The following is a 21850-nucleotide window of genomic DNA, read 5'->3' on the forward strand; positions in this document are numbered from 1 at the left end:
CATATATTGACATATTTGGTGCTGTTATCTACTTATTTTTATTGTCATTTTGTTTTCAAATGTAGTAGCTGAAGGTTTCTGCATGGGCATTTTTCCCCTACAATGATGTTATGATTATCTAGATAATCAGTATGTATCAGTGTTGTTTTTGTTCTCACCCTCATGCCCTCAAATCTGGATAGGGCTCTGAGAGGTCGCAAAGCCCGGAGAGTCCTCAGTGATTTGATTGCAGTAAAATCTGAATAACCCAGTGAGTTTGCCACCAGGCTTATCAGAGACACCTAAAACAGGAAATGGAATATGGACTGAGTCTTATTAGGAACAAATGTGGAGCACAACAAAAACAGCCAGACACTCAAATACAAAGCTACAGGAAGAGGAGAATAGAATGAAACAATCCTTCTAAGGTCTCAGAAAAAAAGAGAAGAGAAAAATTACTTTTTGTTGTCGTGATTTTGGGATATTCCCCAGTTAGGATAAGAGAATTTGTGAGATTGAGGTTTGGTTTGTTTGTTGAACCGATTTTAGAACATTTAAACTTCCACTCTATTATACAACCAAAACAGACAAAACAAAATGGCGTTTCGTTGTTGAATGACCCGTGGGTGATTAATATCAATGAACTTGGAAGGATGTCAATGGAAGTCAAGAGTGACCAAACACTGAAAACTATGCATATGCAGTGCCTCGAAAAAGTATCCGGCCCTCTTGAACTTTTCAACCTTTTGCCACATTTCAGGCTTCAGACAAAATATAAACCTTTTTTTGTCAATATCTAGAAGTGGGGGGGGGGGGGGGGTGGATGTCTTTATCAGTTTTGCACAATGAGAGACAAAAATTCTCGTTCATTGTTCCTTATCAAACAGCTCAGTGAGGTTGGACGCTCTGCCAAGATTCTCAATTGGATTCAGGTCTGGATTTTGACTTGGCTATTCTAACACCTGGCTATCTTTATTTGTGTTGATTTCATGCCAAACATGTTGATTTGGTTTCATCTGACCAGAGCATGTTTGGTGTGTCTCTAGGGTGGCTTGTGGCAAACTTTAAACAAGACATTTTGAGAAATGGTTTTCTTGCTAACACTCTTCCATAAAGGCCAGATTTGTACTATGTAAGACTAATTGTGATCCTATGGACAGACTCTCCCACCTCAGCTGTAGATCTCTGCAGTTCATCCAGAGTGATAACCCTCTTGGCTCTATCTCTGATCAGTCTTTTTCGAAGTAAAAGTTTAGAGTGACGGCTTGGTTTTGGTTGATTTGAAGTGGTTTGATGTTCTTTCCATTTCAATATGATTGCTTGCACAGTGCTCCTTGAGATGTTTAAAGCTTTGGAAATCTTTTTGTATCCAAATCCAGCTTTAAACTTCTCCACAACAGTATGTTCCTGTTGTGTTCCTTGGTCTTCATAATGCTCTCTGCACTTTATACAGAACCCTGAGACTATCACAGAGCAGGTGAATTTATAAAGACTTGTTGTTTCTTGCCATTCATTCATTTTCTGAACCACTTTATCCACCTTGCATGTTTTTGGAAAGTGGGAGGAAAATTGGAGAGCCCAGAAAAGCGGACAGGCAAAGTCTACACAGGGGGACCAAACTGGATTTGAACCCAGAACCCAAGAACTGTGAGGCCTACACACTAACCACTCATCTGCCGGGTCACCCCAGTTTCTTGTCAAAAACTTTCAGTTCTATATCTTTATGTTTGAAGCCTGAAATGTGGCGAAAGTTTGAAAAGTTCAGGATGGGCAAACACTTTCCCAAGTCACTGTATGTACATAATCTATCCGTATATGTATACTCAGATATATATTCAAATAGTATATTGATATATATCAAATAGAGTGAGTTTTATAAAGAATCTGTAACAAATGTGCCAAATAAATTACCAGTTTTTAGCCAATGAGATGTTTAAAATAATTTAGCCCACATAAAGGTCCCAATGACCTGAATTTCTTTATAAAAGTCAATTTACAGATGTTCTTTTCCGACGTATCTAAAGAAGATGCTGAAGATTGATAGTAGAAAAAAAGAACAAAGGGGAGGGAGGGAGTTTCTTTGAGTGACCACCAATTTCGGAAAAAAAATTAAAGCACATATAAAAGTTGTAGTAACGTAACAATAAATGTTTTATCAAGTACAAAAGTCGAGTTTTCAAATAAACAAATCAAGCAAGCTCAACTACAGAAAATCTGCTAAGCACTCAATTAATTACATCAATTATTTACAATACAATAATCTTTGTTAATATTCAAGTTAATGAATAATTAATTATAATAAATAGGCTGAACTGATAGGCTTGATCTTCTGTAGATAGACCATATAGTATGTGGCGCTCAATTGTTTTGATAAAAAAGCCAAAGTCCTGAAGTGCCATGAACTGATGAATTGACAAAACGACTTTTCATTTTTTTTCTCTTGAAAAATACCTTTTTTTTGTAAACAGTGGCTTTTGGTATCATAACAAACTTCATATAGGAGAAAAAAAGACATTTTTGATGCAGATGCGAGTTTTACTCCTAGAGTTTATACTCACCTGAGACCTAATAACTAAAACTTACCCTAACAATAGAGCGGTCAGTAGCAATCTGTATAACAGCGAGTAAAATCACAATAAGTCAAGCCAGGCCACTGCATGTCTCGGGCAATTTGGTAGATGTCATGACTTTGTATGTCCATTTATTTAATTTAAATGCATATGGTGATCCAGTTTAAATGACTGGATGCATTTATCAAAATATTTTAATTTGGACCGAAATGCTACTATTCAAATAAAATGTGTAAAAAATCGTATTCTTCGTTGCAAATCAGTTCCGGGCGTGAACATCCCTGAAAAATTCTCTGACAATTACAAGGGATTAAGGCCCTCAAAGCAATCAAATATCAATTCAGCCTGGTATGGGGTTCAACCTGAACTTAATCTTGCATGCACATTATTATTTGTCCACTTACATCCACAATGAGAAAGTCGAGCCAGCACCAGTAGTTGGTGAAATACTTCTTGAAGCCATATGCAATCCATTTGAGGAACATCTCCAGTACAAAGATGTAGGAAAAGACCTTGTCTGAATACTCCAGTATAACTTTTATGACTTTTCTCTTCTCAATGTAGATATCCTCAAATGCCTGCAGTCGAGAAATAACAGTGTGAAAAACTTTACAAAATAGTTAAACGGGAGCTAACAGGCTAAGGGGGGGGGGGGGGGGGGGGGGCACTGATAAAATGCAACGCTGCGCTCAGTGCTCGCAGAGATGTTACAAAAAGGTAGTTGTGACCGGAGATATTACATGAGGAGTGCGGGGGAGAGAGAGCCAGTGCCCCTGATGTTCTTATGAGCAGCCAACGAGAAGTAATATACGATACTGCTCGTATTAGCGATCGCTCCGGCATTCACGCTGAGTGACGGGAAAAAAACGCGGGAAAATGAAACACTCTGCCCAGTGCTCGTAGATATCTGTTATACACGAAAGAGATGCGGTAAAAAAGACAGCCTCTCATTTCTTGGGCACCTGGCTTTCTCATATCTCAAAAATGTTCTCGTAACTAGAGATAATTATTAGTAATAGTAGTGGTAGTAGTAGTAGTAGTAGTGGCAGTAGTGGTAGTAGTGGTAGTAGTGGTAGTAGTGGTAGTAGTGGTAGTACTGGTAGTAGTGGTAGTAGTGGTTGTAGTGGTAGTAGTAGTAATAGTAGTCATAGTAGTAGTAGTAGTAGTGGTAGTAGTAATAGTAGTCATAGTAGTAGTGGTAGTAGTAGTAGTAATAGTAGTAGTGGTAGTAGTAATAGTAGTCATAGTAGTAGTGGTAGTAGTAGTAGTAATAGTAGTAGTGGTAGTAGTAGTAGTAATAGTAGTCATAGTAGTAGTAGTAGTAGTAGTAATAGTAGTCATAGTAGTAATAGTAGTAGAAATAGTAGTCATAGTAGTAGTAGTAGTAGTAGTAATAGTAGTCATAGTAGTAGTAGTAGTAGTAATAGTAGTCATAGTAGTAGTAGTAGTAGTAGTAATAGTAGTCATAGTAGTAGTAGTAGTAGTAATAGTAGTAATAGTAGTAGTAGTAGTAATAGTAGTCATAGTAGTAGTAGTAGTAGTAGTAATAGTAGTCATAGTAGTAGTAATAGTAGTCATAGTAGTAGTAGTAGTAGTAGTAATAGTAGTCATAGTAGTAGTAGTAGTAGTAGTAATAGTAGTCATAGTAGTAGAAGTAGTAGTAATAGTAGTCATAGTAGTAGTAGTAGTAGCAATAGTAGTCATAGTAGTAGTAGTAGGAGTGGTAGTACTAGTAGTAGTAGTAGTAGTAGTAGTAGTAACAGTAGTCATAGTAGTAGTAGTAGTAGGAGTGGTAGTACTAGTAGTAGTAGTAGTAGTAGTAGTAGTAGCAGTAGTAGTAGTAGTAGTAATAGTAGTCATAGTAGTAGTAGTAATAATAGTAGTCATAGTAGTAGTAGTAGTAGTAGTAGTAGTAGTAATAGTAGTCATAGTAGTAGTAGTAATAATAGTAGTCATAGTAGTAGTGTAGTAATAGTAGTCATAGTAGTAGTAGTAGTAATAGTAGTCATAGTAGTAGTAGTAGTAGTCATAGTAGCAGTAGTAGTAATAGTAGTCATAGTAGTAGTAGTAATAGTAGTCATAGTAGTAGTAGTAGTAATAGTAGTCATAGTAGTAGTAGTAGTAATAGTAATATTAGTAGTAGTAGTAGTAGTAATAGTAATATTAGTAGTCATAGTAGTAATAGTAATCATAGTAGTAGTAGTAATAGTAGTCATAGTAGTAGTAGTAGTAGTAGTAATAGTAGTCATAGTAGTAGTAGTAGTAGTAATAGTAGTCATAGTAGTAGTAGTAGTAATAGTAGTCATAGTAGTAGTAGTAGTAGTAGTAATAGTAGTCATAGTAGTAGTAGTAGTAATAGTAGTCATAGTAGTAGTAGTAGTAATAGTAGTCATAGTAGTAGTAGTAGTAATAGTAGTCATAGTAGTAGTAGTAGTAATAGTAGTCATAGTAGTAGTAGTAATAGTAGGCATAGTAGTAGTAGTAGTAATAGTAGTCATAGTAGTAGTAGTAGTAATAGTAGTCATAGTAGTAGTAGTAGTAATAGTAGTCATAGTAGTAGTATTAGTAATAGTAGTCATAGTAGTAGTAGTAGTAATAGTAGTCATAGTAGTAGTAGTAGTAATAGTAGTCATAGTAGTCATAGTAGTCATAGTAGTAGTAGTAGTAGTAGTAGTAGTAGTAGGAGTGGCAGTAGTAGTAGTAATAGTAGTCATAGTAGTAGTAGTAGTAATAGTAGTCATAGTAGTCATAGTGGTCATAGTAGTCATAGTAGTCATAGTAGTCATAGTAGTCATAGTAGTCATAGTAGTCATAGTAGTCATAGTAGTCATTGTAGTAGTAGTAGTAGTAATAGTAGTCATAGTAGTCATAGTAGTCATAGTAGTAGTAGTAGTAATAGTAGTCATAGTAGTCATAGTAGTAGTAGTAGGAGGAGGAGTGGTAGTAGTAGTAGTAATAGTAGTCATAGTAGTAGTAGTAGTGGTAGTAGTAGTAGTAGTAGTAGTGGTAGTAGTAGTAGTAGTAGTAATAGTAGTCATAGTAGTAGTAGTAGTACTAGTAGTGGTGGTGGTAGTAGTAGTACTAGTAGTGGTGGTGGTGGTAGTAGTAGTACTAGTAGTGGTGGTGGTGGTAGTAGTAGTAGTACTAGTGGTGGTGGTAGTAGTAGTAGTAGTAGTACTAGTAGTGGTGGTGGTAGTAGTAATAGTAGTACTAGTAGTGGTGGTGGTAGTAGTAGTAGTAGTACTAGTAGTGGTGGTGGTAGTAGTAGTAGTAGTACTAGTAGTGGTGGTGGTAGTAGTAGTAGTAGTACTAGTAGTGGTGGTAGTAGTAGTAGTAGTAGTACTAGTAGTGGTGGTGGTAGTAGTAGTAGTAGTAGTACTAGTAGTGGTGGTGGTAGTAGTAGTAGTACTAGTAGTGGTGGTGGTAGTAGTAGTAGTACTAGTAGTGGTGGTAGTAGTAGTAGTAGTAGTAGTAGTAGTACTAGTAGTGGTGGTGGTAGTAGTAGTAGTAGTAGTGGTAGTAGTACTAGGAGTGGTGGTGGTAGTAGTAGTAGTACTAGTAGTGGTGGTGGTAGTAGTAGTAGTACTAGTAGTGGTGGTGGTAGTAGTAGTAGTAGTAGTACTAGTAGTGGTGGTAGTAGTAGTAGTAGTACTAGTAGTGGTGGTAGTAGTAGTAGTAGTAGTACTAGTAGTGGTGGTAGTAGTAGTAGTACTAGTAGTGGTGGTAGTAGTAGTAGTAGTAGTAGTACTAGTAGTGGTGGTAGTAGTAGTAGTAGTAGTAGTAGTTGTTTTTATGCGTGAACTAGATGGAGCTGTGATAATTTTTATAAAACGATTAACAAATATTCATTGATTCATTTTCAGAAGGGCTTATCCTATTACAGCTAACTATGGTCAGCAGGCAGCTAATCGTAGGTCACAGGGAAACGGACAACCATTCACGCTCATACTAATAATTAAGGGCAATTTAGAGTCATCAACCAGCCTACCTTGCATGTTTTTGGGATGAGGGAGAAAACCAGTGTACCCGGAGAAACCCTGCGCAAGTCCGAGGAGAACATGTGAACTCCCCACAGGAAGGTCCAAAGCTGGAATGGAACCCCCAGCCCCAGAATTGTGAGGCCGACACACTACACACTTTTGCTTTGGGACGTCTTGATAAACAAATCTTGATCAGTATATAAGGCGCATCGGATTATAAGGCGTTCTGCTGGCTTTTGAAGAAGTGTTTTAGTTGCATCTTATAGAACAGAATAATTACGTTACATTTTCACCCTTTGTAATAAGTCTTTCAAGTTTGAATTCATCCTATTGTCCTTACGAATGAATACAGAATAATTGTTGTTTAATAGGCTATTTGCACACAAACCAATATTCTTTACGGCAGTCACCACTTCATGTGATCTGAACAAGTCCATGAGAAAATTGAGCTTCATCTGTAAAAAAATTCCATTGTTTGGTTGTCAAATTGCAACTCCATGATATGATAGGCCTTATTGGGATTCTGTCAATGACAGTGCTTCTCAATTATTTTCTACTGGCCATGCATTACCCCTTTCACAATAAATCCCCCCAAAAAATATTTTTCTATAAATTTTAAGTACACTTTTGTATAACTCCCTGAGCAAACTCTGACAGTGAGCGTGCCACTGCATTGTAGCCTGGCAAATATAGTATGATTCTTAAGTCAGAAGCTTCCAGGTATCGGTTTGCGCCTCTCTGGCATCACCCTTCAATCCCCAGAGGTGCTTGCCCCACTATTTGAGAAGCACTGCTATCTTGATATCAACCAAGGTATTACACCCACATCCTCAGACAAATAGGGAATTAGAACATTCATGGAACAATGATTCATTCATAATATCTATGCTCAATGAAGCAACCAATTCATTCATTCATTCATCGTTCGTACAGCCCATCTTCGAAAGGGTTATGGGAAATGTTCCCTCTAATTTTTTGTTTGTCTGGGCAGAAAGACAACCTCCCTGAGAACACCGAGTACAAGTTTGAGCAACATCATCATTGCTCGCTATGGGCACACCCCAGTATCACACCTGCCATAAGCATGTGCATGTCTACTACACATAAATAATTTAGTAATAATAAAATGTAATGATTAATATCTATGAATGGGCGGCCCGGCGGAGTGCGTGGTTCACACGTCTGCCTCACAGCTCTGGGGTCCTGGGTTCAAATCCAGGTCGGGCCACCTGTGCTGAATTTGCATATTCTCACTGGGCCTGTGTGGGTTTTCTCTGAGTACTCTGTTTTCCTCCCACATCCCAAAAAGATGCATTGTAGGCTGATTGGACACTCTAAAATTGTCCCTTAGTATGGGTCTGAGTGTGCATGACTGTCTGTCTCCTTGTGCTTTGCGATCGGATGGCCACCAAAGTCATCAGGGATAGAATTGATAAAGTGGATAAAGCGGTTCAGAAAATGAATGAAAAAATATCTATGAAAAAAAACATCTTCATAAATTCCATTAGAATATGCACAAATACGACTTAAATTTTACCTTATTTTACACATCTGTCCTTCTGATTTCTCATTCTCGTTCAAATGACTTTTCTGCTGAATGTGTCACTTGAGATAGTCAATTTCCATTTATATGCAATATTTTTCCATGATTTTGCTTTGATTCATTTAATAAGGGATAGCACATATCAATTAACATATTTATATTCATGTTAATGAACATATATATGTAAGATTGTAGCCGAGGGCTAATTTCCATTTATATTGTGTAGGTTGAAGACAAACGATCACACACACTAGACACTACGCGGATGCACACACAATCACACACACAGCAGATTTAGACAGTTCTCACCCGATTTCACCAATTGTTTTTCTATTTGCACAGTAAAGTAAAAAGGAATGTATTAAGAAATATTAAAATGTATTTAAAAAAAGATAGAAGGGCTGTAAAATACAAAAAACATAAGAGTGGACAGAGCTACTGTCACTGACCACCATGTGAACGGGGCCATCATGGGAGAGGGAGAAAAAAAAGTTGGGATTTTTTTTTGTGCGCGCCATATGATTGCTGCTGCGCAGAGAAGACGAGAGTAGTACGTAATTGCGCACTCGCACAGTTTAGAGGGAACATTGGTTGTGGGGATTGCTGTCTAACCCAGCTGTCTTTGGACGAAAAGCAGACTAGTCCCTAGACTGGTCGCCAGTCAGCCGTTGGCCACACAGAGAGACAAACGACCATCCGCACCCCAGGAAATGAGCCCATGCCTGCCCGCCCTCAAGTCAGGCGAGTTAGTAACACATTCTAACAGTGCTAATCATAAAATAATTTTCTATTTACGATCTATTTGTACATTTTTATAAAGTTCAAATAAGTAACCTAAAAATAGTTGCATTTTCCCTCTACTTGTTCTTTAGAAAGACTTATGACCAATTCAGGCATGTCTGTACTTATGTTTATAAACAAGGCAACTCTTAACCTGGAGCGATATTTACTAAGCCTCCAATTCCATTTCGAGCAACAGTTTATGGCGTATAAATGCTTTCAATTGATTCATGCTTGATATGTACTAAGGATTTGGAATTTGCAATTTCTGTGTAGGCAGTGTTTTAGACACAGAAAAAAGCCCTTGTGAGCAGTTTTAAGGAGGTTGAACGTACTATTTGCGATTTCTGCTTAGATAAAAACTGTGATAAACTGTGATAAAAACAAATAAATTGTTGTGAGCAGTTAAATGAGGTTTTACGAAGACATTAATACCTTGACATACAAATGCCCCAACATACAAGAAATTTGAGATACACGTAAAATTCCGAGCAAATATTTGCCTTCAGATATGAGACAAATTTTGACATACGAGCATACGAGACAGCCAGGGGGCCGAGACGCTGCTTATTTTTAACGGTGCATTGTCTTTCTTGCCGCATCTCTCTCGTGTAAAGATATTTAAGAGCACCGGGAAGATTTTCACATGTATTCCGTGTCTTTGTGTTAGTCATGGCAGAATTAATGGAAAAACAATGGGTCCAAAGCAAGCAGGTTTTTCATTTTTCAATTATTGCGGCCATGTCTGATCTACATAATCCGCGATATTCAAGGGATTACTGTAAGCAATTTCAGCACATTCACGGCCATGCTCACTCCTAGCCGCCCTCGAATAGTGCGGGTTAACTATTTTTTATTCTATTTTAATCACACAGCATACGTTAAATTAGGATGATACTGTACCAGAGCGCCACTGCTGAGAAGGATCATAAAAATGATGAAGGTCTCAAACCAGCTGTGTTCCACAATCTGGTAGCAGGTCTTTCTCAGTCTCCACCAGGCCTGGCCCAAACCTTGGCTGATGTCAATTTCACAGCACGGGCAGTGTTTCACGCAAACTATAAGTAACATGTAAACGCACGGAAAACAAATATATTGAAACATGACGCACAACAAGCAAAACCCTTAAAATGTTGATATTTATTAGAAGAGAATTAAATCTCTTGAAAGGAAATGTAAAGTAACTTGTATACAAACATTCTGGGAAGCATTCCTCTGGCTCTAAGCACCCTTCAGCGAGATCAGATAAATTGTCCAGCTCCTCACCAGGCTTCTTCAGATCAACCGTGCTGCCTTCTGACAGGCTTATCATCTCCTGGGAGGTAGGAAATTTCGGGGTTAGCAATTCACAACTCAACTATGAACATTTACAATGCCAGTACCAGGAAAAATTGATATATTTAAAACTAGAGGAGCACTTTGAGAGTGTACAACTCTGTCTAAACACCCACATTCAATTTGGTCCTGTTACCCTAAAATTGAATAGCCTTTTCTGCTTAATATTGCAAATACACTGGTACCTCGACATGCAAGTGCCCCGATGTACGAGCAATTTGATATTTGAGTAAAATTTTGAGCAGATATTTATCCTCAGATACGAGTAAAATTTTGAGCAGATATTTATCTTGAGATCCGAGTAAAATTTTGAGCAGATACTTATATTGAGATACAAGTCCATTTCTGATATATGAGCAGACAGCGGAACGCGAGATGCTGCTCATAAGAACATCATGGGCACTGTCTCTCCCCGCAATTCCCCAATGAAATGTCTTTGTGGTCGTAACTCCCTCGTGTAATGTCGCTGCAAGTATTTTTCTTTTCCCATTAGTCATTGAGAATGGCGAGGGCATCGCTAATACGATTTATATAGACTACTTCTCGTTGACAAGTGATCGTCCGTTACTCTATTGTGTGCAACATTTTGGGAATATTTTGAAGGGAGTACAAAATCAAACAACCCCCGATATTGACTGAAAGTCAGTGTGGAGGCAGGGCGAATAGAGCCAACTCCGGAGAAAAAAGGTATCAAAATGTCACACAAAATTAGAATTAAGATTAGTTTTAGGCTAGATTAAACTTATTTTTGAGTGCGTCTGCACGGTAATACAAGTTTATTTAAATTTGTTTATGTTATGAGCGTGTTTGCCGTGCAAAAAGTAATATACAAATAAAAATGTTTTTTCAATCCAATATCCTGTTTTGTGTGTTTTTTCAGACGGTTGGAACTAATTAATTTGTTTTTAGTTCATTTCTATGGGAAAAGTTCAAGTTCGACATAGTCTCAGAATGCATTAAGCTGGTATTACTGTATAACCTACAAGTTTGATAAAAAAAAAACGCCTCATTGTTTAGAGCAGGTGTCCATTACGTAGATCGCGATCTACTGGTAGATTGCTCGACGGTAATATTTTGATCCCCACCCTCTGTCCATATCCTTAGCTAGGCTCTTATGAATTTGGAATGTCACCAGTAAGTTTTAGCGTGAATCGAGAGTGGATTTTCACCCCAGTACCTTACCGCTCCCATACATGTTGATATAGTCTAATGTGTATCATTACATAATTGCTGAGCTTTGTCAGTGGCCTGTAAAAAATACTGATGTGGAAAGTTAAGTCCTTGAAATGTAGATCTTGGAGGAAAAACGTTTGTATACCCCGGCAGTAAGCCATGTGTGATACCTTTCCACAAATGTGGTATATCAGAAGTGCAATCAGTGGATTGCAGTGAAGCGTTTCCCATTTCAGCAAAAACCTTGTTGGGTAAAGTGCCTATTGAACAAAAAGGTGCACCCTCAGCGACCTTCCAGGACAACTTTGCCCACCCCTGAATTCTAACCCTATCAACAAAGTAGATAGTGGGATGTTGGCTCATTGAAAAGTAGATCTTAAAGCAAAAAAGTATGAGCGCCCCAGGTGTAAAGGTTCACTCGCCTGACTTTGGTGCAGGCAGGCGTGGGCATCATTGCCCCTGGTGGCGCTATGACTGTGAGTGCCTATGGTCATTTGTCTCTGTGTGCCTTATTATTGAATGACAACCAGTCTAGGATGTAGTCTGCCTTTTGCCCAAAGTCAGCTCACCAACAATCCCCGCAACCATTTGAGGATGCGCGGTATGAAAGATGAATGAATGAAAAGTTTGATATAAAAAAAAAAAAAACGGTTCTATTTCATTCCTCGTGACTGCCAGAGGTGGTGCCTGCAAGCACTGAGTACCAATGCCAACCAAGTCTCCTATGACCTCAGGTTGACCCTGGGAAGAGTATATAGTTCCGGTGTAACCATAATTCCTGTCCCTAATTTCTTCGTGCGCTTGTAGCCTTGTGACAAGTTATTATAATTTCCACTTGCATAAATAGCTGCCAGATTTTGACTCACTGGAGCAAACTCACCTACATACATTCCCTTTCACTCACCTTTATTCCTCAATACAGTAATCATCAGATTTGACCTTGTGGTAAAAACAAAGCATATTTACATAATCTGAATCTGTGGGCTGGTGGCCAGGCTTTATCTTATAAAAAATGTCTGGACTGGTCATCCTCATGATCTAGATTACGGAGAGAAATGTACGTGATGTATAGTATTAAATTACCTGGATACAGTAGCAAATATTGTATGCCTGTTTTAAAAGGTTCTCAAAAATGTACCTCCTGACTGAAATAATATAATAACAAAGGGCTACATTTTGAAAAACGTGAATCCCTATGAACCAAATGATTTTTTTTTCTTTTTCTTTTTACAAAACTACTAAAGCCCAAAACTAAGGAGGAGTGGTATAATCACTCACCAATTCAGGACAAAGTTACACCAACAGGCCACAGCTCAAAAAGAGATTGCAAAATGTGTGCAATATTAATAATAACAAGAATTTATTATACTTTATTGTACATTTAAATTTACTCTTAGAAACAAATTTTGACACTCTCAAACTGCAACCCTATACAATAATTCTTGGTACATTATAAAAAGTACACTAAAAACACACCGGATTATAATGCACAGTAGTGCATCAATCAATCCACTACATTTATTATGTATCTTACTTGGGAACAGATGGTTTCCATGAGCCTCCCTAAGTTGCTCACATGCTCATAAATGTTAGGAATAGATAGTTATTGTTTTTCCATTGCCTTCTTCCTGTATTCTGATGTTCATTTCCCTACTCTGGTTTGTCGCTCCTGTCTTGCCGTTGCGCTCACGTATCTGCGCGTCATTTCAAATTAGTTCTTGCAAATTTGTGCCTCGAGATCCGAAAAAGATCCAAGTTACCAAATCCCCCCAAAATTAAATGCATTTCCGGTATCCGTTATTTTATTTTGAAATTGTTGGGGATGGATCGACTCTTCTTTTATAACCTCACTACACTCTACTGGGCTCTCATTGGCTGTCTCACAACAACCACATGTTTCAAGATTCTCTTCATTATTTTTGACTGCCATTCGTCATCACTGAGTTCTGACAGTGTTTTTGAAGAGTTTTTCCAAGTGTGGATAAAACAGCTGCATCTGTTTTTATCAGCATTCCTCCGAGGAAAATTACCAGCGCAAATGAAAAGAAGTAGTCAGCGAGGAGCATAAAATCAAACTCAGCAATCCAAGAGCAATATAACAAGAAGGCGGACGATGAGTGAGCAGTGAGCATTCTAACAGAAAAAATAAAAGAAATGCTGGAGAAATTTCAGGAATTTTATATCTTTGTTGAAAAAACACATCCCAAAACTCTTCATGGGGTGTGTGATCGCCTATGCACTATAGAAAAATGATTAAAAGTCGTCAAAGGCAATCGTCTTTGGGTACCTAGTTCTTTTTCCAAAATGTCCGTCAACCAGCTGTTAGGATTGCTTGGTTTTATGCTTTTTTCCCCCCTGGTGTCCTCCCACATCCCCAAAACATGCAGCATAGGCTGGTTGAACACTCTAAATTGCCCCTAGGTCTGAGCGTGACCGTAAATGGTTGTCCATCTCCTTGTGCCTTACAAATGTCTGGCCACCGATACAGGGTGTCCGACGCCAGGTACCTATAGTTAGCTGAGATAGGCGGCCCCCGTGAGCCTTGTGAGGATAAGCGCTTCAGAAAATCAAAGAATGAATGTGTATATTATGGTGCCAGTTATTGAAAAATTGACCTCTCAGAACTGTGGCTAAAAATAATGTAAAATCACTATATTAATATTCATTTCTCTTCTGGTTGTGATGTTTTGTGTAAGTATTTTTTCTTTTTAACTACAACGCAATTTGGCGGCTCGGTGGCACGACTGGCTAGTGCGTCGGCCTCACAGCTCTGGGGTCCTGGGTTTAAATCAAGGTCACGTTCACCGGTGTGGAGTTTGCATGCTCTCCTGTGTGGGTTCCTTCCGGGTACTCCAGTTTCCTCCCACATTCCAAGGACAGACTGATTGGACACTCTAAATTACTCCTAGGTATGACTGTGAATGTGCATAGTTGTCCTTCTCCTTGTGCCCTGCCATCGACTGCCCACCGATTCAGGGTGTCCCCTGCCTCTGGCCCGGAGTCAGATGGAATTGGCTCCAGCACCCCCGCGACCCTGATGCGGATAAGTCGGTTCAGATGAGATGACACAATGCAATGTGTTTGGTGTTAAACCTGAGGTATGTTGTGTTATAAACAGAAGACAAACTGTGTCAGACTTACTTTCTGGTTTTCATCCTCTGATGAATCAGACATTTCCTCCTCCTCCATTAACTCCACATCCGATTCTCCAGGTGCGATTGGAACAATAATTGTCAAGTTTGGGTTTGTCATGTAGCTGTCCTCTTCTGGTACGATGTACTTCTCTCCATCAATTTTGTGAATTCCACCGTTACTTTCCACGTGATTCCCAACAATCTTGAAGCCCTTACAGTTATCTTTCTTAGCTTTCTTCCGTCTGCAGTTCAAAGTGTGGTTGAAGAGGTGGATCGTACTTGTGACAAGCCAAGAAAGACCAGTGTGGATGCGAGCGATAGCAAGTTGGATATTATTCAAATCACCATCCTCATCTGGAGCAGAAAGGTTGTCAGAGCTGAATGAACTGAGCAGCAGGGCAAGGAAAAGATTCAGTACCTATGGAAACACAATAAAATATTTTTGTAAGCCTCAAGAGTGATAGCGATTTCTTCTCATACATTCATACTTAGGTTTACTTAGACAGTAGTACCTACACGCTAAATCATTAATTATTCAAGCACTATTGTACAGCAACCTTTTATGCTTTATGAATGAGCCAATTATCACATACTCTATGTGTGAAGACGTTAACTTTGCCATGCCTATTTAAATCTGACAATATAGAAAAGCTGTGCTTTCAGTTATTTTAAACTTGATTTTTCTAGCATTCAACTTCCAGGTAATTTGTCTACAAGCTTACAGAGCATCAGGGGGAAAACACACTGCACCGTATGTACACGTGCGTGTGTGCATATGTGATGTGCACAGTTGGTGCAAAAGGATCATCTTTAGACAGTCAAAGATGGGGAGCATGAGCAGTTGATTAGTGATGAATGACCTTTGACTTCATCGCCCCTTAATCACCCTGGATAATATCTTGGATAAACAGCTTTCCAGCGATTCATGTGCAGAAGACTATTCTGTACCCGAGACAAGGCCTACTGTGGTAGTCATAACGTCTATGCCCTAACAAGGTAATAGAATAACTAGTACAATCTACAAGTGTATACAGGAGAAAAAATACAATTTCAATTGATTATGTTTTGAGCTGGTGTAATTTTGCCAAATTATTGATAGCATAACAGACAGATGTGCATTTACTGTACCGTAATAGGATGTAAAATTTACTGTAAATACCTCTATAGCTACAGATTTCTCTAAAAACAATGTATTTAAATCTATTTGTTCTTAAAATTCCTTTTTTTGCATCATGTGTGACATTGTGCGTCAATTGAAAATTGTAATGAATTTTGAAGCACAAAAATGGTAAATTTATAATAATTAATCACAAAGCGGATTAATTTTTGATGGCAGGAGTTTTTGTGCAGGCCCCCTGTGACTGAGTGGTTAGTGAGATGACCTCATAGTTCTGAGTTAAAGGGTTTCAATCCCAAGTCCTGACTTTCCTGTGTGGAGTTTGCACGTTGCTTTCAAGGGTTTTCTCTGGATACCCAAAACATGCATGGTAAACTGGTTCAACACTCTAAATTGCCCCTAGGTATGAATGGGCGTGAATGGTTGTCTGTCTCTTGTATAATATGAGATCAGAAGAGAATAAGAGGTGGTTTATGTCACAGGAGCCCAATTTTTTTTAACCTTGTGAGCCAGGGCCTGGCTCAAAAGTGTATTCTTGTGGCAAAAATGTATTTGTTTCATCAAGTAAATCAATGTTAATTTCATTCATTCCTTACTTCTTCGCTCATTCATTCATTTTCTTTATCCTCACTATGGTCAAGGAGGGTGCTGGAGCTTATCCCAGCTGACTCTGGACCAGAGGCGGGAGACACCCTGTATCTGTGGCCAGCCGATTGCAGAGCACGAGGAGACGGACCATTCACGCTCACACTCATTCCAAGCGGCAATTTAGAGGATCCAATCAGCATACTTTGAATGCTTTTGAAATGTGGGAGGAAACCAGAGAACTTGGAGAAAACCCACTCAGGCCGAGGACAACATGAAAAACTCCACACAGGTGTACCGAACCGGATTTGATCCCAGGACTTCGGAGCTATGAGGCCAACGTGCTAGCCACTCAACCGCCGGGCTGCCCCAATTTTAATTGTGGCCACAAAAAAAATAATTAATTTTAATTTGAGCTACAAAAATTAATAATCGAACATTATTGTGATATATTTCAGCTCCCAAGGCGGCCCGGTGGCGCGAGTGGTTAGTGTGTCGGCCTCACAGCTCTGGGGTCCTGGGTCGACGTGACTTGAACCCTAGGCCAGCTACTTTCACCATAAAAAAAAAACATTCATGAAGGTCTAAATTTGCAATTGTGAATGCCTATTTTTAGGTGTTAGGGTCCAGTCCTGTGATCGACCAGTGATCAGTACAGATGGATGAGCGATACATGAATGGTTTGATAGTCAGAAAACTACATGAATGGACTCACCACTAAGTTTCCAATGACCATGACCAGCATGAACACAAGGATGCAGAGGGGTTGCCCTGCTACTTCCATACAATCCCACATGGTTTCAATCCACTCTCCACACAGCACCCTGAACACAATCAGGAAGGAGTGAAAGAAGTCTTTCATGTGCCAACGTGGAAGCTGACAGTCATGAGAGATCTTGCACACACAGTCCTGGTAGTTCTTGCCAAATAACTGCATGCCCACTACAGCGAAGATGAAGACGATGATGGCCAACACCAGTGTTAAGTTTCCCAGAGCACCAACTGAGTTGCCAATGATTTTTATTAGAGTGTTGAGGGTCGGCCAAGACTTGGCCAGCTTGAAGACACGTAACTGATAAAGAGATCAAGGTGGAGAAACATAAAATCAAAATGTTGTAACCTCCTATTGGTGGTGGCTGAACAAAGATTAGTAAAACACAGATATTCTTTAAAAGTGCTGTAAATTCAAAGCAAAAATGGAAAACTTGTTGGATTGGGCAAATGTAAAGACACATTTAAACAATAAGTGCCATACTGACTGTTAATCATACTTGCTAGCATTGATGCTAATGTGGTTGGTATGTTTCGTCTGTCAACCCAATTGTATACGTTTGAATTCTCCGAGCCAGAATAGAATTCTGAAGAAGACAGCATATTCCTGACTGTTTCTGTCAGTCCAGCAGAATGCTAGAGTATTTTAACCTTTTAGAAATGATCAATACATATAAGTCCAATGGTTTTTAATCTCGGTTCGACCGAACCTTGGTTTCGGAGATTTGTTCTCAGGGGATCGGTGTAACCTCTGCTGCGGAGGCCAAGACACATCGGCTCATCGTGTCTATTCACGATAACATGGCCCGCTTAACTGGAGATGATCACGTGACATTGCTTGGTCATTCAGTGCTACGAGGAATTTCTATTCCATATTTTCACACCTATAGGGCGCACGTAAAAGTCTAAAATTTTCTCTAAACTGGTCAATGCACCCAATCGATCGGTGCGCCTTCTCTGTGCACTAAGTTAAATTTTTGTATGGCCCTGATCGCTTGAGTGTTTGGTTTTATTTCTTGCCGGCACGCTACTTATTCCAATCAACCCAGCGGACGTTCACCCTAAAAATAGTGTCCTCTCGCATTCGAAGCATTATGGTAAATCCATTTGAAACATCCCAGCGGAGTAGCAAGGCATTTGACTTCCGTGTTCTTGCAGCGCTTTTAACTCTCCAAAACACCCTCAATACTCAAGGAAACAGCATATTAGAGCTATATAGAGGAAATGCCTGACGTGAATGACAACAGAATGCAGGTGTGAACGCTTGGAAAATGGACTGAATCCATGGATTTTTGTAAATCAGTGGACGGCTTATATGCGAGAAATTGTAAAATACAAGGATTGCAAGCAGCTTATACACGGGAGAGGCTTACATACGAGTAAATAGAGTATGTAACGGCCCTACCGACGTTCACATTGATTATGACTCGGACCTTAAGTAGGACCAGTTGAGTTGAAGCAGCGAAATTACAAAATCTGAAAATGCGGCATGCTCACAATGCACCGCCAGCCCTATGTGGGAGATGGTGATTTGTTTTTCTCGGCTTTACATGCAATAACTTTGTGTATTCGATTTTCACAAGTTGCAATATATTTTTGTGTTCGGTCAATGTTATTTGTTTTTCCACATTGAAATGGAAGTTACCATTTGCAAAAATGTGATTTCCGTGGTGACCCAAAACACTACTCTGGTTTAAAAAAAAACAAATAGAGAAAGTAGGAGTCTTGGCAGAAATATGAGTTAGTGAATGTCTCATCTAAAGGAAAATATAGGTTGGCATATAAACAAAACCAACTCGGCAGTCATTTTGTTGTTTCAAACTCCAACACTAATAAATGTGTGAAAAGCGGACGAGAGACTGTGCATGCGTAAATGATCAGTGTGGACAGATTGATCGGATTTGCCGATGAACTGAGTGGGTTATATTTTATGGAGTGATTAGTTTGGGGTCTTTGTGATCTGACTACCCTGAGGTGCAGTGTACCATTGGCTCATGATCTCCAAAATTGAGCGTCGACTGTGTCTCGTGTGCGTGTGGTTTAAAACGTTAGTGTTTATTATTTTGACAGCCTGCCACCAGGTGGCTCGTGGATGGGTGGTCAGGGACTGCTGGTTTAGTGCATTGTGGGAATCCAGAAAATGTGCATGTTAAACGTATTGTGGTATTGATCCTTGCTAAAATGGAAAACTAACTGACTTAAAAGTGGTAAGTGCGGCCCAGAAAGCTGTGGTGACACTAGGCTTGGGAAAACAACATGTTAAGTTTTAAACATGCCAAACAAAAACTGGAAAAAGTCTAAATAAAAGTTTCTGCCTGTAACTCAGAGATTCTTTACACACTTGTTCCCAGTTTGTTTCAATGTTTTTAGAAATGATTTTCAAAGTGATTTTATATATTCAAAAGAAATTCATCAAAATGATTTTACAGCACCTTTTTAAGTGTAATTAAGGTATGTACAGTTATTGAAAAAAAATGGAATGTAAATAGTTTATTACAGAACAAAGTTGCGGTAGTCCCAAAAAATTACCAGTCGGAAGGAGCGAAGAACAGATAGCCCCTCAACATTGGAGAGCCCAAGCTCCATCAGACTAAGGCAAACAATGATGCCATCAAAAATGTTCCAGCCCTGTTGGAAATAATAGTATGGGTCCATGGCAATCAGCTTTAGTATCATCTCTGCAGTAAAGATCCCTGTGAAGACCTGAAAGCACATCAAATGTAATATTATTTTGATTAATTACTAAGAAGCATAAAAAATGAATGAATACATTTCTTATAATAAATAGGAAATTGTTTATCAGTCGACAACACTATTTTTACAAATCTCTGCCAATCTTTACAAATCAAATCTAGTTTATTTAGAGTAACTTGGCCTGTATAGTTGAAAAAGTGCTTGAATGTAATATGACTACACAATAAACAAGAGAAATTAAATTGTTATGTTGTGTGTAGGTATACAGATGTAGCAAATGCATTTTATTCCAGACAAAAAAAAAAGCGAACAATGGACTTTCTTTGTGTGTATATGCCCTAAATCGTTGAACTGTTATGGTTAGTTTGGGTTTTGGTTGGTTTTGTTAATCAACCACAGATCGTCTCCTTTATTTGCGTCATGCTAAGTTGCCATGTCTTCCAAGTCAGATTTGGCTTTTTGATTTATTTACTAAGTCCTTATTTTCTTGAATCACCTCCTGTCTCGGCCATTAAAGTTTTTGCAAGCGCACTCCATGCGCTCCTCCATTGATTCCTTCCCTGCATTTGGGTCCTACTTTACGTTCCAGGCTCGATGCCATACAAGGTGTAACAGTACAGTCCGACCAACCATGGACCCAGCGGGAAATTCCCGGCTCACCTTTAGGGAATTCCCAAGGAGTACGCCAAAATGTTGGCACCTCAGAGACAATTTTCCCGCAAGACAGTCCTGAGACACATTCTCCATGGACCATGGACCCCTGCCCAGGCTCCCGTCGGGCAATTTACTGCGTGATGGCCAGCGGGAGAGCTCAGGGAGGAGGTTTGAATCGGTAACGACCAGGAAATCGCTTTTTTTGGGGGGGACACAACGGCAAGACTATTTCCGTGTTGCGGCGGTGAACGTCGCAACGTAGAAGGGGGGGAAGGTGGAATGGCTCGACGCTCAAGACCCCGAGTCGGGTAACCGGACATTTCGTCGACGGACGTTTTGTTGACGGACGTTTCATCGACGGACACTTGGTCCCCGGACGTTTCGTCGAACGGGCGTTTGGCTGATGGAAGGTTCTCTCATGATTATAATTTTGAGAGTGAGACATCACTTGGTTGATCGCTTTCAATAGTAAACTCTCTCGTGATTATAATTTTGAGAACGAGCGATTACTTGGTTGATCGCTTTCAATAGTAAACTCTCTCTCTCATGATTAGAATTTTGAGAGCAAGAGATTATTTGGTTGATCGCTTTCAATAGTAAACTCTCTCTCTCATGATTTAATTTTGAGAGCGAGCAAATCCGGCGACCAAAGGTCAGTTCAACGAAACATCCGGGGACCGAGTGTTTGTCGACCAAACGTCCGGTCACTCACTCTCAAAATTATAATCATGAGAGAGAGAGAGAGAGTTTACTGTTGAAAGAGATCAACGAGGTAATCTCTCTCTCTCTCAAATTTATAATCATGAGAGAGAGGGAGAACTTTCCGTAGACCAAACATCCGTTCGACGAAACGTCCGGGGACCAAGTGTCTGTCGACCAAACGTCCGTCAACCAAACGTCCGTCAACCAAACGTCCGTCGACCAAACGTCCGTCGACCAAACGTCCGGGTACCAAAACCCTGCATGACCAGTGAGACACAGGCACTCATCAAATGTGGTAACACCGCCTTCAGGTCAGGGGATAAGTTACAGCGCTGCCAGAGCAGACTTGAAGAGAGGCATTAAAAAGGCCAAGGCAGTATATAAAAGGAAAATTGAGGAGCACTTCACAGAAAGAAACAGACAGAAACCAAAAGACGATGTGTCAGGGAATACAACACATTACCAATTACAATGACAATAATGTGTCTGTTAACGCAGATGTCTCACTAGCAGAGGAACTGAACCGTATATTTAAAACCCATGTTTTTGTACGTCCAAGTGGGAGTATTGTTTTCTGCTTTCCGGGGAGTGATGTTTGCCAGTTTGTCCGCTTAGCTTTTATTTTTGTACATTTTTTTATTATTTGCATTCTTATTTTTCATTAAAATTCAAAATTGTGCACCAGCACTTCTTTCATTTGTCTGCTTCCTGCTGATGGGTTCGATTCCGCTTTTCACCTGAAGGCGATCATAACAGACATCCTCTTGTGACTTGACTGAACTTGACTGGACAAAACCTTGGCTTTACTTGCCGTTAACCGAAAAACTTGGCAC

The 21850-nt window shown here is 39.5% G+C and overlaps 1 protein-coding gene across 1 annotated transcript in view; it reads right to left on the minus strand.

Annotated features, from left to right (window-relative positions):
* LOC144201179 (sodium channel protein type 5 subunit alpha-like) overlaps positions 1-21850 on the minus strand; it is a 59089-nt gene that overhangs the window by 7380 nt on the left and 29859 nt on the right. Inside the window, exons 15-22 of the mRNA XM_077723609.1 lie at positions 19497-19670; positions 16912-17268; positions 14502-14912; positions 10050-10167; positions 9756-9910; positions 2954-3127; positions 2563-2589; positions 159-281 (exon numbers count right to left, since the gene is read on the minus strand). Coding sequence (XP_077579735.1) covers positions 159-281; positions 2563-2589; positions 2954-3127; positions 9756-9910; positions 10050-10167; positions 14502-14912; positions 16912-17268; positions 19497-19670 — 1539 coding nt within the window. The remainder of the gene's footprint in view (positions 1-158; positions 282-2562; positions 2590-2953; positions 3128-9755; positions 9911-10049; positions 10168-14501; positions 14913-16911; positions 17269-19496; positions 19671-21850) is intronic.

Source organism: Stigmatopora nigra, chromosome 9 (assembly GCF_051989575.1).
Source record: "Stigmatopora nigra isolate UIUO_SnigA chromosome 9, RoL_Snig_1.1, whole genome shotgun sequence".
NCBI lineage: Eukaryota > Metazoa > Chordata > Actinopteri > Syngnathiformes > Syngnathidae > Stigmatopora > Stigmatopora nigra.